The sequence below is a fragment of the Hippoglossus hippoglossus genome, chromosome 9 (assembly GCF_009819705.1).
Source record: "Hippoglossus hippoglossus isolate fHipHip1 chromosome 9, fHipHip1.pri, whole genome shotgun sequence".
NCBI lineage: Eukaryota > Metazoa > Chordata > Actinopteri > Pleuronectiformes > Pleuronectidae > Hippoglossus > Hippoglossus hippoglossus.
Genome location: NC_047159.1, coordinates 11,192,283 through 11,207,233, shown reverse-complemented (window position 1 = coordinate 11,207,233; position 14,951 = coordinate 11,192,283). Strand labels below are relative to the sequence as shown.

General features: G+C 40.7%; 1 protein-coding gene across 7 annotated transcripts in view; it reads left to right on the top strand.

The window, feature by feature from the left end:
- Positions 1 to 14,951, top strand: part of trim36 (tripartite motif containing 36) — a 33,681-nt gene that overhangs the window by 5,502 nt on the left and 13,228 nt on the right. For 2 of the 7 annotated variants that reach the window (XM_034594880.1, XM_034594881.1), the window contains exons 2-7: positions 1,637 to 1,883; positions 10,031 to 10,377; positions 10,861 to 11,007; positions 13,259 to 13,354; positions 14,228 to 14,365; positions 14,512 to 14,627. In XM_034594880.1, coding sequence (XP_034450771.1) covers positions 1,637 to 1,883; positions 10,031 to 10,377; positions 10,861 to 11,007; positions 13,259 to 13,354; positions 14,228 to 14,365; positions 14,512 to 14,627 — 1,091 coding nt within the window. Of the gene's footprint in view, positions 1 to 1,636; positions 1,884 to 6,277; positions 6,341 to 8,946; positions 9,028 to 10,030; positions 10,378 to 10,860; positions 11,008 to 13,258; positions 13,355 to 14,227; positions 14,366 to 14,511; positions 14,628 to 14,951 lie in introns of all 7 variants that reach the window. The other 5 variants (XM_034594883.1, XM_034594877.1, XM_034594879.1 and 2 more) reach the window with 5 other exon arrangements.

The window sequence follows — 14,951 nt, the reverse complement described above, 5'->3', positions numbered from 1 at the left end:
TTGTGCCACAGCTGCGTGCGGACATTGTTAAAGTCACTATGTGTTCGGTGGAGTTGTGTGTCCTCCTCACTGAGTCCAACTCGTTGTTTCAGTCTGAGGACAAACAGCCTCTTTCTGTTTTAACTTCCTCCAACTCGCTGCTTATTGTCCTTTAACACGTGTGCAGCCGCTTCTCTCACATTAGTGCGACACACATTTATTCATTTAGCAGGTTCCACTCACAGGTGGAGTCGAGGGGCTGAGCAGGGACTTTAAAGAGACAAGAGACACAAGTAAAAGAGACAGAAAGAGACAAGGTGTCAAGAAAACTAAGTTTAAAAAGTCAAAGAAAAGTATTTAACACCAGAAAGGACACATTCAAACAAATCACAAGCAAAATAAAATGGATTAGAAAGTAGTATTACAGAGGTGGACAAAATAAGAGGCGAAAGTAATTTAAAAAATCACTAACATTTTTTAAATGAATTTGTAAAAATAAAATATAATGGTGGTATGAGCTTGTTAAAGACTCTTGAGAAGTTTGAACCTGGTTTTAAAAACTGCAGACACAGGCAGGACTCACACCTGAGATGATTGAAGCCCTTGAATAATGTGACCACAGGTTCTGTTCCTGGAGCTGTGGACAAACGTTTTCCAAACGTGAGCTGCTGTTTCACTGTTAAAGTCTATATTTAGCCGGACATAATCCGCTCTTATGTAATGTATTAGAAACATGGTAAAGACTCCAGTGTATGGCTGTTGTTGGGACTCCACTGGTGGGTTTTCTCACTTGCATTGAATGTAGAATGAATACAAGTGGCACCTGAATGTACACATCTCTTTTTTTTTTTTTTATAGGCCATTTTATTCCTCCTCTGACACAGCAAAATGTTGTTTCACAGCTTGAAGCGAAGACAAAAGGTCTGTTTTAGCTTCATCTAAAGATCTTTTAATAATGGGTTGTTGTTCTTGCGATCAAAGAAAGCTGTGTCCTTCCTTCGAACACTGAAACCTGTGTTCACCTTCTGCTCCTTTGTGTTTTTTAAAGGAGTTGGGTCAATTTAAAGCCATTTAACAAGTGTCGCTGGACGATGAGGCCAAAAATGATATCAAGACAAAAACGTTAAGCAGATATCAATAATTATCAGGATAAATGTCACATTATTTCTGTTGACTGATTTTTGAGTGAAGGTTGTAGTTTTAACATGTATTGCTATTGGATAATATGTTATGTTATGTTAAAAATGTTTTCACCCCTGTCGGTTTGTATGTTTGTTTATATGCAAGATTATGCAAAAACTACTTGGCAGATTACCAATGAACCTGGTGAAGGGATGCAGTATGACTCAGGGAAAAACCCTTTGAATTTTGGTTTGGATCCCGATTTTTTTTTATTTTTTTTTTTTAGCACTTTCTTCAACAGAGATAGTAAGTTGGGAATTATTCATGGTTCTTGATGGGGGGGGGGGGGGGTATAAGGCATTTTTAGGGGACTGATATCGACGAGTGCAATGTGGTGCAGCTTGATTTGAATTTGCTATTGGGCCTTAGCGGAGGTTTGTGCTCTACTGAGTGCCATTCTAGTTCATATTGCTTTATTGCCCAGACCTAGCCGGGCATATACAACACATTTCAGTAACCACATCTCCATCACCAGGTGCCGATCAAAAACATCGAGAGGGAGCTGATCTGCCCGATCTGCAAGGAGCTCTTCACCCACCCGCTGATCCTGCCCTGTCAGCACAGCGTCTGCCACAAGTGTGTCAGAGAGCTGCTGCAGCTGAACTATGACGACTCTTTCGATGCCGGCTCCGAGTGCTCCATGCCGGGCAGCCCCAGGTCCAGGGTGCCCTCCCCCTCCATGGAGAGGCTGGACAGGCTCGTGAGATCAGGTGGGTCTCGGGGTAAGGCAACACAAACATTTATTCCCAATTGTGTTCTTTGCAGGCAGAGATTTATTGTGAACAGATTGGTGCAGGGAACGGGATCCTCCAAGGTTAAAAGCATTTCACAATGGCTTGTTGAGGCATTAACAGGAACTGTGGGCCGTCAGCCTGATTGTCTCAAGGTGTGTTACATGAGGTGATGGAAGCTAATAATCAGGCTATTGCGTCACAGGAAGTGCATCTATCAAACGGGTCTGTAGCCATTTGCGATAGCTTCAGACAAAGGCAGTTATAGTTTTATGTCAGTAAGGTCAACTTCCTGTTTTATTGTCTTCCTCTGAATTCCCGCAGCTTCAGTTTTTAGCTCTGATGTCATCTCAGCTGCTGCCCTCAACAGGTTTCAGTGGCTCGATCCTGGAAATTACCTTTTATAGAGAGGGAGCTTTAAAAACATTCTCTCATATAAGAAAATATGTTGTAAGAACTGAAGGCCATTCTCAGTTCCCTCAGAAATATAATGGGTAGTGCCACTGTGAAAAATATATTTTCATGAACCTATAGCTAATGCAAATGTAGGGTTGCCCATGAATAGGCTCATGGAAATGGAGCAAGACTAAAAAAGCACTATTGTATGATGTCTGGGTTTTATTGCAGTGCAGATGCCGCCCCTCCTCCCTGCTGTCCTAAATAAACTCCAGCACACATTAGATGATTTGATAACTTTACCTCTCAGGCATGACATTGTCAGTCAGTAACTTTCTTTCAATCCCGTCTGTTTTTACAGGCTTTATTAATGAGCCAGCAGACAAACTTGACAAGCTGTACTTTTGTCTAGAAAAGACATATTGACAAGCTCCCTCAAAGCCTGATTGTCTCCATTGTCTGTCTCTTGTGGCCCAGGGGCATCAAATATCCCCCTCAATCATGCAGGGGCTTATGTATTTGTTGGAAAATGTTTTTAGAAGAGAGACAAGTGTCTATCATTTCCACTTGATCTTAAATCAGATATTCAGGTGTAGATGTGTTTGAACCAAGCTGAGCTGGAGCGAGGTTAGAGCTGTGGTTCGGTGGACAGAGGGTGGGGTGCAGGTTGCTAAATTAACTTGTCACATTATTTTTAAGTTCCCTGCAAAACATATGGCGCTGCTGCAGCCGAGCTTCAGCAGGTTCATGTCTAAACCTTAAATAGCATGGAGGTACAGTGCTGCTTTTCTGAGAGCTTTGGTTTACAGGATGTTTCCCTAAAGATGTTCTCTACAAGGGGCCTCATTTATAAAATGGTGCATAGGATCAATTCTAAAAGTGTAATAAATTACAGCCCTCCTAGAAACGTGCGCCCATGGATTAGCCTCACATTCGGCCTGCTTCACGCCCACGTTCAAGGATAGTCGATGCAAAGCACCTATTCAATGTCGAGGCAGAGAAACGAGTCGGCCGATCAATGTTTCTTGTGGTGTACTGCGGCAACAACCGAGAGGAAAAGCAAGAATATTCATATTTCTGACACAAAAATTGAGGTTTCTGAATGTGCGAGGACTGTGACTGGATTTATTTAAAGACTTACTAATTTACACAATCCATATGTGCAGGTAGTGACGATCTGAGAGTGTCTATATTAGCCACCACAGTGTCTCCAGTGCAGTGTATAATTGTTCTGTTCTGCAATAATGCTTTTTTAATTAATGCTTTTTGACGTCCCTGCAGATTTGTTCAAACAATGGTGATAATTTAGCCTCATTAACATGGTTGAGGGGAAAAGGAGCCAGTTTAGTCACGCTGCCAAACCTTTCAGAATCCTGGGACATTTTCGCATTTCAACAGCTGCGGTTCACTCCACAACTGACCATAAGTGTCAGTAGCATGGAATTTGATATGAGATTTTGCCCACGTCCTTAACAATTGAAAGAGCTAGGCTCACTAGAAGCCAGGGCTTCTGTACAGGTGCGCACATTCTCCTGTTTGTTTTGAAAGATCCAAACTTTGTGTCCATGCAGAGATTATACATGAGGCCCCAGAGCTGTGTCCAATTTCCATACCACGTACTAATCCTAAGAAGATTATGTTTACTGGAAAGTGAAAAAATGTAGTATAACGTACAGTGTGCATACTAAAAAACATGATTTGGAGTTTACTGTTAGTCTGCACTGCAATGCACAAAAGCTCTTACTGGCATTTAATGCTGGTGATTTGCACATATAGCAACTTTTTTCAAAACCATTTTGTTCTGTGCAAAAGCAATACTGGTATTTAGTCTTGTAGATGCTGTATATAATTTTGTCCAATGGAAGTGGGACACAAACAGCTGCTATATCACTGACTTTAAATGTTTTATTTTTAACATTTTTAGGTTCTAAGTGTTCAGTAGCTGAGTCTCAAATCCATACTACACTTATTGTTAGCAGATTTTGACTTGGTGTTTTCATACTGGGAAACCAACAATATATACTTACTGTATGCACAATTAAACAAGCATTGTATAATTTCTTGTGAGTACAAATCTTGTTACTTCAAACTAGCTCATACACTACTGTTTAGTATGGATTTGGGACACAGCAAGTGAGTTGGTGCTACCTGGTATCATTTCACTTGGATGCCAAGTAACCTCGGAGCAACACTGAGAATGTGAACCAGAGGCTGAAAAGATCCCCAGAGTACAGTGACGGGAGCTATTCAGCCAGGGTTCAGAACCACAGCGACTGGGCTCTCAAACACAGCTTCTCTCATTCAGACTCACCCCCCTTCAACCTGAATGAGTTCATTCTTCACTGGCAGGACTGCGTCTGTTGACTCAGGAAATAATCAAATCCTGCTTTTGAGTAAACAAATCTCCCGCCAGTTTGTGCACAAGGGCAGCTCTTATACTCGGACTTCATGTAAATTGATGCACAATCTTTTTTTTGTCACTTAAACTTGATTTTAATGTAGTGTCTCCAGGCTCAGTCCTTTAACATGAACTAATACAGGATCATGTACAGCTGGAATTCCCTTTGGGATTATTTGGCAAATTTGTTCCTTTTGTTAAGTGCATTTACTGAGCAGATTATACAGCACAAGAATATTTAAGATGCTTTTGAAGGACGTTATGAACCTTATCTCAGGAACAGAACACCAAAGCAATTCTGCCGACCGCCCTTAACACTGGGAGATCGGATCACTGGTAGTCATGGTGACACAACCTGACTGTTGGGAATGAATGAGGGATTAGGTGAAGAGAGAGACAGAAAAGACTTAAGGCTATATTTATCAGTGTGCAGCTTGGACGAGCCTTGCTGTGCTGGGGCAGGGGAAGCACACTGAAACTCCATCAACTCCATCTTTTATGTTACTGGGGCTCAAACGGGGCATGGTGCATTTACGTACAGCTAATCCTTGACAAGTGCATTTTTAATTTGGTGAAAGTTCTCATTAAGGAACAGTTTGGCATTTTAGCAAATGTGCTTATGCTTTCAACATTTAAAGATTGTTGCCACTCATGTACGTATCGTGTCTCACAGCACACGTAACAACATCTACTGATTAATCACCTAAAAGCTGTAGCTTTGGTCAAGTGACTATCTACTTAGCTAAAAGGCTTTTCTGCATAATCGTTTTAGTTTTAAAATGCCATTTAAAATGTATGAGCATGAATGTAGTTGTAGTCAAAACCAACCAAATTTCAATCATAAATCCAACCCTTTTATCACCTGTAACTCTGAATATGTTAAAGCTGCATAGAGGTGACTTTTTAATATTTCCAGGTGACTTGTTTCAAGACATGTACATGTAGAGGAGCCTTACATTTGCACTTGATGACCACTCCTACATTATCATGATTAAAGCCTGAGGCTAAAGCTGCATGTTCAAGAGGATCGCTTTAGTGAATCAAACACTGAACTGTAAAAGCCTGGTAGCTGTGCTGCTGGGATGTTTTCACCTTCAGACTGAGCCAAATTAGCTGTTTCCAGTCTTAATGCTTATTAAAAACTAAGCAAATATCTCCTGGGTCTAGCTTCAGTAGCGTACAGACATCAGAGTGGTTTTGTCCTCATCTAACTCTCGAATAACCGAATTTCCAAAAATGCCAAACTATTCCTTTTAATACAAATTGCAGTTATATTGTATTTATTCTTCCAAACCATTTTTAATCCTAAATCCCGTTAAATTCAGTTTTTGGTTTCATGGCTTTGTGCTCGAACGTCGACTGTTAATGCACAAGTCAAAACTTAATTGTACTCATCACTGACTGTATGTGTATTTTAAACACACTGTTGTGTATTTCACTTGGAACTGCAAGTTCTTATTTTACTTTTCAGTTGTCTTTTTCTCCAGTGTCATGATGTTTTTCAAAAAATGGTTTCACACCTCACTCCACGTTATGCATTGTTTCATTTTTCTTGTTGGTCTCACCTCACTTCTCTGTTCATTGCTTGCAGCCACAGTGCGAAGGTCGTTTGGAAGTCGAGGTAGACGCGGGCTCCGTGTTTTGAGTAGCTGTAGTGAGTACAGTGTTACCAGAACCCCTGTGAAACCCTAGTTTGGTTCTACCCTTTTCTCTACCTAGTCTACTTTAGCCCTCGCAACACGACCATACAAACTCACACCACCAGTTGGGTATAAAACAATTTCTTTTATTTTTTTCACGAGCGTTATTGTTTTTACTGGATCTCAAGTTGAAAAGAAGATTAAGCTTTTGTAAAACACTTAATTCTAGGTAATTATAGCAGAATGGCATGTGCCACTTTCAAAAAACATCCTCTGAGCATAAAAGTTGACTGATTTATTAAAGGCACAGAAACCCAGATTCCCAAAGATGGTGAAAAAGGCAAAATGCATCAGGTAATTCTCATCTGCCATATTCTTGGCAAAACTGTGGCCTTCAAGATGGTTAATAAAAGGAGTAAAAGAGGGAGGAACAGTAAAAACCTTAAAGCGATGATGTGTCAGCATATGTGGAGGCCAACAAGAGCTGGATGGAGAAAAGAAGGACGAGCAAGAGTTAATGGGAGTTAGAGTCCTTGACAGGGAGCAAGTGAAAGGACTCTTTTTTTTTTTTTCAAAGTGGATGTTTCCTAGGAGTTGAAGTGGTACGTGTTTGTTTGTACGCTATAGCTAAGCTTTGCATTCATTTAGTCAAACATGAAGGCAACTAAAGCAGCTTTATAGGGACAGAGAACTAAAGGTCTCTGTTTCTGTGAGTTACACTCACGTACACACTCTGAGGGAAAACCTACAATATGTTTGGGCTTGCTAAGATTCTTAACTGGCTTTTTCTGATTGGTATCTTTGTGGCTTCAGGCTGCTGTTTACGCTCTACTTAACAATCATCGCTGTTTGAGAAACAGTTTATGAGAACTCAGACCTGTTTCAGCGTATCTAATCATTTTGCTCATGATGAATTGAGAGGTGTCAGACTGCTGTCCAAGTAAAACAATACTAAGTACAGTTTCTTCTTTTTGCTCTGAATACATCAACTTGTGTTCGACATGCTCAGTGGATGTTTTAAGACTTTCATTATCTTCTATTTTTAAAGCACAGAGGAGCGTCTCTATGTGGAATCTCCTGAAATAATTGATGGCTGTAGGATCTACCTATTACCTATAATAGCAAACAATGAAATAGGATGAGTGACAATGTAATTTTAAGCCCTACGTGATTAATCATTCTCCAGCCTTTCAGCGATTAAATTATTGTTGGATTCGAATTTTATATTTGTATAAGAAATATGGAATTTTCTGGAGAAGATAATGTTAATACAAATTTTTCATCTAATAACAAACAAAAACATGCCACAGATTTTTATTTATGCTTTAGAAATAAAAATAATTCAATGATAAAGTGGACAACAAGTCGTTTAAGTATTTATCAAAATGTTCGGTCAATTGTGCAGACATCTGATCACATTTACGGTGGAACTTTATTAGACACATTGACACCAATATTCTGATATTAACCCAATGACACTATACCATGTAAACTAAATTCTGAATAATAAGGGCAATCTTAGAATAAGCAATATTCCAATTAAGAGATGTTAAGTATTCCTTAGTTGCATTATGTAGACATGTACACATCTTAATTGAGTCATAACCTCCTATTTAACTTTATACAGCATTTTGCAACATCGACATGTCGGCAGTGATCAACTGCTTGATGACACATTTCCTTAGTTTGAATGACACAGTGCACGTACTGACCTGAGTCATAATCACAGACTATGCTCTGTAACAGCAAAATTAATGGCATATTCTATTAGCAGACCTTGTAAACATCATAATCAAAATAATGTATTATTCAGAATACGATCAATGGTCTGAATATTGGCGTAAATGTAGTGTTAGTGTCTGTCATGACTGACTGAAACATAAATGCTGCATCAGGTGAATCATCAAACTGTGTCTTTTATAGACGTGTGCAGGAGAGGGGCCAAGCCCTTTTTACACAGGCAGAGCGCAGCAGCTCTGCAGTGACTCGTCAGTTTCTGCCTTTGACTCTGCCTCCCTCTGCAGCTCCGCAAAATAGACACACAAACGCACACACACGCGTTTTGCTGCAGGCATCTGTCTGCTTCTTCTTTGCTCACACCTGCTGTTCTGACCAGAGAGTCTGAGTCACTGTGCTGAGTCCCAACACGACACGCACATGAGTGAAGACTCGTACTTGGCGTCTTCACCAGGTTAGAAACTGGCTTCATCATTCACTGGTTTACGTGCTGAGGCTTCTCTTTTCATCCAGTGACTTCACTTGTCTTAACAAGACCATGTCACCCTCATCACCATCATCAGATTAATTTCATCATAACGTTACACCTGAATTTCACATTCGCCTTCAGGTAGGAAGGGCAAACCAAACTCATTAGTGCAGTTTATTCTCAGATCAGACGGATTCATCCTCCAGGTCGTAAGCTGTCCGTGCACTGTCACAATCTTCAGTTCTGCTCACGTCACACGGCATGCACATGGTTTCTCACATCACGTAGTTTATGTTTGCTATTCTGCCACTGCTTTTCCCTTTTGCTGCACCTTTTTTTGCAAAGTGCCGTTTTGAAGTGCAGTAGCTGTAACGTATCTTCGCTTACCTGAGGAGTGTTTGATTTAATTTTCAGGTCCTCGGAAACGGAGTGGAAATACTGGCTTGAAAACTGAGATAAATCCAGCACTCCTCGGTTCCCCTGTCCCCCAAAAACGTGAAGCCTTATTATTTATCTTTTCTTTCTGCGTGTGCTGGCTTTAATTGTCTGATCAGTGTTTTACAGACCCTGCTTGCGTCTGTGATGTGACCTTGTGTAACCACCTCGTGTCCCCATGTTGCTGCCTTGTTAAGATGCTGCTGCTGCTGCTGCTGCATCAGTAACAAGCACAATGATGTGGTAAACTCTTGAAAGCAGCATTGCTTTAAGAGGAGTTGTGTTGTCTTGTGGATATAAGTGTTTGTGCATTGAACTGGACACGAGATAATAGTTGAATTTCTTTTTTTAATTTCAAACTTTTGGTTCAGTTCTACTTCAAGTTAATTCATTTTGCTTGATTTTATAAATGCTTGTTTGTCATATTTTTATGTTCTTATCCATTTTTTGAAAACTAGATTCATTTCCTTTGTCCAGATCATTGTGAGCACTTAAGTACTACTCGTGTAAAACATTGAATGACTTGAAATGTAAAATAGATTTCTCATAAGTCCCTATTAGCTCCAAGGATGCTATCCTCCCCATGACTTCCCCTGTATCTCATCACTCCTCATTCTTCCCCAGTACTTGGATTGTCTCTCTTCCTGGACCCCTGAATGACGACTGCTCGATCTGTTGCCTGTACTTGTGTTTTGCTCCATGCACCCACGTCTCTTATTGAGTAGTGGTCATTGTGGAAATAAAGCACAAAGGGAGACATGCTGAGGCTCTATTGGTGAAAGCGTGACATTTTCATACAGGCCATCAAAGGCTTTCTCTCCTTAAGTGAATGCCGATGATGTAATGCTGCTTATGTGAAACTCGGCCCAGTTGAACATATTTTCCCCTGCCCATGTTAGATTCTTAGAATTTTTTCCTTCACTTTAATTTGAAGTCAAAGAACATTGTTGTTCACGTGTCACAATAGAGCCTCAGGCAAGATTAGAAACTGGGTGACTCAAGGCTATGAAATGTTGCCCTTTCTCTTTTCTCACTTTTTCCACTTTCGCTGGCTCTTCTCCAGGCTCTATCTCATCCCCAGGGTGGCGCAGAGGGTCAGTGACTCCACGGGTCACCGCCATCCCATGCCCCGGCTGCCAGCATGACATCGAACTTGGCGAGCGCGGCATCAGCATGCTGTTCCGTAACTTCACCCTGGAGAGCATTGTCGAGCGCTACCGCCAGGCCGCCCGCGCCGCAGTGGCGATTATGTGTAACATCTGCAAGCCTCCCCAGCTGCAGGAGGCGACAAAGAGCTGCATGGACTGCAAGGCTAGCTACTGTAACGAGTGCTTCAAGCTGCACCACCCCTGGGGGACACCCAAAGCTCAGCACGAGTATGTCGGCCCCACGACAAACTTTAGGCCCAAGGCAAGTAACCTTACCCAACTTCTTTTTCAATAATTATCTGTAACTAATTATGTTCATTAAGTTGGACTGTGAATCTTCTCCAGGGATAGGTTGTCACATGAGTCTTAAATAAAGCTTATCTGATTCATTGATCCACTTCCAAGTCTTGTTGAAAACCTGAGCTGCTTCTGTTTCTCTGCGTCTCTGTTTCATTTCCTTTTGTTGATCATACGGACGTCTCAAGTCCAGCAGTAAAAAAAAAAGTGCTGATTTAAATTCTTTTTTTTAGACACGTAAGGAAATGGCTCACAGAAAACTGTCTGGGTACTTTTAAAGTTTTGACCATCTTCCTGTTTCACTTCAGCTGCTTTTTGATCACTGAAGTGTTCAAGCAACATGCAGTAGATGTGCGCCCCCCTGTGCTGTCAAACATTGCGGTCAAGCGGATGTGCTTATGCATTTATTGGTCTAATTTGAACTCTCGCGTTCTGTTGCATATCCCAGGTGCTCATGTGTCCGGAGCACGAGATGGAGAAGGTGAACATGTACTGTGAGGTCTGCAGACGACCCGTGTGTCACCTCTGCAAGCTGGGAGGATCCCACGCCAACCACAAGGTCACCTCCATGAGCAGCGCCTACAAGATCCTAAAGGTGCAACAATCAGACACTGTTACACTCTGAGAACAGGTGTGTGTGTGTGTGTGTGTGTGTGTGTGTGTGTGTGTGTGTGTGTGTGTGTGTGTGTGTGTGTGTGTGTGTGTGTGTGTGTGTGTGTGTGTGTGTGTGTGTGTGTGTGTGTGTGTGTGTGTGTGTGTGTGTGTGTGTGTGTGTTGAATACACTGGACTTTGTTTTGTTATCTGTGATGACTAACGCAATACAGGCTTATGATAACAAGGATTAAACTGAGCTTCAACACAATGGTAACAAAGGCCTGACAGAGTTGTGGCCAAATCAGCCTTTGTCAAACAGCCAATAACAACTATTTTGTGATTTTTACTTAGTAGGTTTTAAATAGAACAAAATGCTGTTATTCTTTATGTATATTAGCAATATCTGTAGTGTACATATGGAATCCTTCAAGGCAGGCTGATCCTCTGGAGTTCAGTCGTTAATAGGTTTGCAGAAGTGCATTGAATAATCTGAAAGTGAAAAAACATCTTTTGAGATGATTAACTATCTTCCTTCAGCGGGATTAGGGTTGTGCCATATTTAATCTATTTAACAACACCTTTAAGAGGGGGGGGGGGGGGTTTAGTTGTGCTGTACCGCCTACTGACTGGTCCCTGAATCTCATCTCTCGCTGTAATATTAATGCCACACACACACACACACACACACACACACGATCAGTCTGTCTTGCAAACTGAAACCCAGGCTTGATGACTGGGTTAAAAGTGATTGGCCTTGCATGAGGTAAACCAATCAGTGGAGTTGATTTCAATCAGATTGAGTGTTAATGTATGCACTGACAAAAATGTCAGGAGTTGTCAGATGATGTTGTTGCTATAACGTCACTAAGCAACACAATAGACATCTAAGCATTGACAGAAGTTTTTGTGTCACATATGTTGAATAGTAATTTAATCTCCCTGTATGAGCGTTTCCAGCTCAGTGGACTTGATGGCAGTTCAGCAAGTGTGTTTGAAATTCAAGCTGCTGGTCTGCGTTGACCTAAACACTTTGCTGCTTAATATTTAATAAGGCCATTTGTTCCCCTTGATTTTTGTGGGCATTGTATCTTCAAATTGTTGGAAGACGTATCAGATGTCCCAAACTGTTCTGGAAACCTTCGTCATTCAGAATGTAGTTTAGTTTCAGTTGCTCTGAACAGAAATGCACTGTCACCGTCACAGGCTCTCACTCTGCATCTCTCCAGAAGTTCACATCAGTTGGGGAATACTGCAAGTTGCAGCTACAGTTGTTAATATTGTAATATGAGTGAAAAATTATAGAACGAAATTCCTTGTCATTACAGAGTTTTTTTTAATTAAGAAACAATTGTGTTGGTGCTTTCACACAAATCGGACACAAATCACACACACACACAAAGAGAGAAATGAACAAATAAGAACTATTATAAACATATGACTTATGTTAGAGATGTTTCCTCCAATGCTGCCTCCAATGCTGTGTCATGCATCGGCGAGTCCTTAAATCTATATGTACCGATTCGATGCCACATGTTTAGAGTGTCTGAGTTTAGCCCAGATTAAACTGCAATATTCTTTCCCTGGAAATCATTTCTTCTTCGCCTCTCCAAAACAGCAGCAGCGATGTACTGCCACTGGCGAGTATTGCTTTTAGACTAGCAAAGATTAAGTGATTTCTGGTAGTGTAGAGTTTGCATGAGCTAGTTAAAATGTGAGCAATTTGGCGAAATATTTCACACTGGAAAGTCTCACAAGTCAAATGGTGACGTGTAATCTTGTGCTTCAGTTTCAAGCTATTATATATGATTTATTTGTTTCTGTTCTTTTTCCATTTTGACCGTCACACTAGATAAACAAAGATGTTCTATGGCATTTTTCTTTGTATGTATTTGTGAAACTTTAAATGCACTGGTATCAGATTGGTACTTGGTACTAGCCGCTCGAAACTCCTGGTATTGAGAAGGGAAAATGTTATCAGAACATCTCTAAGTCATGTAGGAGCAGATGTCTGGGCAATGTGAGCACATAAGTAGGGATCAGTTAAATCCCTCTCTATTCATTACACTAACACATATTTTAAAGGTGTTTCTATGTTTGCAGTGTTATTAACAGATGTCCCTTCAGTCCCGATCGTGTACAAAAGTCACATTATTTGTCATCTCGGTGCTGTGTTGATGTGCACGTGCTTCAGATATTACGACCATGTGAAACCAACTGCACTCTCAATGCTGCTGATCTCTTCTCCCACCAGGAGAAGCTGGCCAAGAGTATCCATTACCTCATCAGCAAAGAGGACCAGGTCAGGACTCAGATTACTGATCTTGAGCTGCTCATCAGTCAGACCGAGGTGAGCGAGCTAAGTCATGTTGCCGACATTCCAACATCCTTTTTATCTCTACATCCCAAACGTTTTATAGTACGAGTTTAGAGTTTTATTTTCAAAATCGTTTTCATTTATTGCTTCATTTTATGCCCTTGTTCCTTTTTTATTGTCAAGAGTTCTTTTTTAGTTTTCTTATTTACACTCCTTGTATTCAATCCAAGATATAAATCGTTAACTTTACACGCAAAAGGACTCCTTTCATTTTCCATTTTTAGATCCACCTTTTCAGGGCTCTATTCTTCCTTGTTAAGGACAATCCTCAGTACTTCTATTAATATTTCTAATTAAAGTATTCCCCAACCTTGTGGAAAAAATGCTAAATCACATTTTATTCCCCCTTTTCCACACAGTTGTAGGTTGTTGAAAGCAGAATAAAAATGTGTGTTAATCCTTGTACTGTGATCACTTCTTACTGGATACAAATATTTACATAGCTTTCTAAAAACCAGTCTGTGTGTGCGAATGAGGAAGGGCATTAAACAAACAGTATGCAAAACACAAAACGAAAGAACACAGGCTTTGTTCACTAGTTCCCCTCACACATATTTGGGTTTCAATTTGCTTATGTTGCCTTTTAACTTTGATGCTGACCCTGCCTGTATCCACACTTTTCTTTATTTGTAAGGGCAGAGAACAACAGAATAACAAAGAAAATCCATCTGTTGAAATAACCCTGTCAGAGACGATAGAGATGCTGTGGAATGACCTCAGAGCAGTTCTCACCAGACATCCTCAGAATATGTCTGACCTTATACTGTATATTCATACAGGGAGGGATATGTGAAGAGACTGATTTGCTTTGCACAAATGAATAACACTATTCTCTCCTCCTCATAGGACAATGGACAAGTAGCAGAGCGTCAAGCCAATGAGCACTTTGAGCGTCTGTTTGAGACGCTGCAGGAGAGGAAATCCGAGATGCTCAGATCCATTGAACAGTCTCGTAACCGACGCCTGAACCATCTCAAGACCCAGGTATAAAAATACCAGGACTGAATTCAGTTACTAATGATTCCGACATACACATATCCTCACTCATCCTTAGCAGTAACTAGGATAGAAGATGCAGTTAGGTTGACTGGAATTAAATAATGCAATTGTGTTGTATTGCTATTCCCCAGGTGGAGGAGTACCAAGGCATGTTGGAGAACAGTGGTCTAGTGGGCTACGCTCAGGAGGTGCTGAAAGAGACGGACCAGTCCTGCTTTGTACAGACGGCCAAGCAGCTGCACCTCAGGTACAGCTGGGGGATTGACGTTATTATTGTTAAAAATCGATACATTTATTGAAATTTGAGAGCCTTTTATAGTCAGTCAATTAATAGGAAACAACAGTATCACAATATTTGAGTGAAATCTTAAATCGGAGGACGGGTGTAGCCCAAGTGAAGGAGTGAGTGAGACACGACAAAGCGCAAGATATAGAAGCTAGTGTTTTACAGTTCAGTTTACACAGTGCAAACTGCACTAATCGGTCATATAATAATTACTCATAATATTGATGCAGCTTAACAATAATAACCTGATATAAATGTATTGCAGAAGCTAAACACTATTATTTA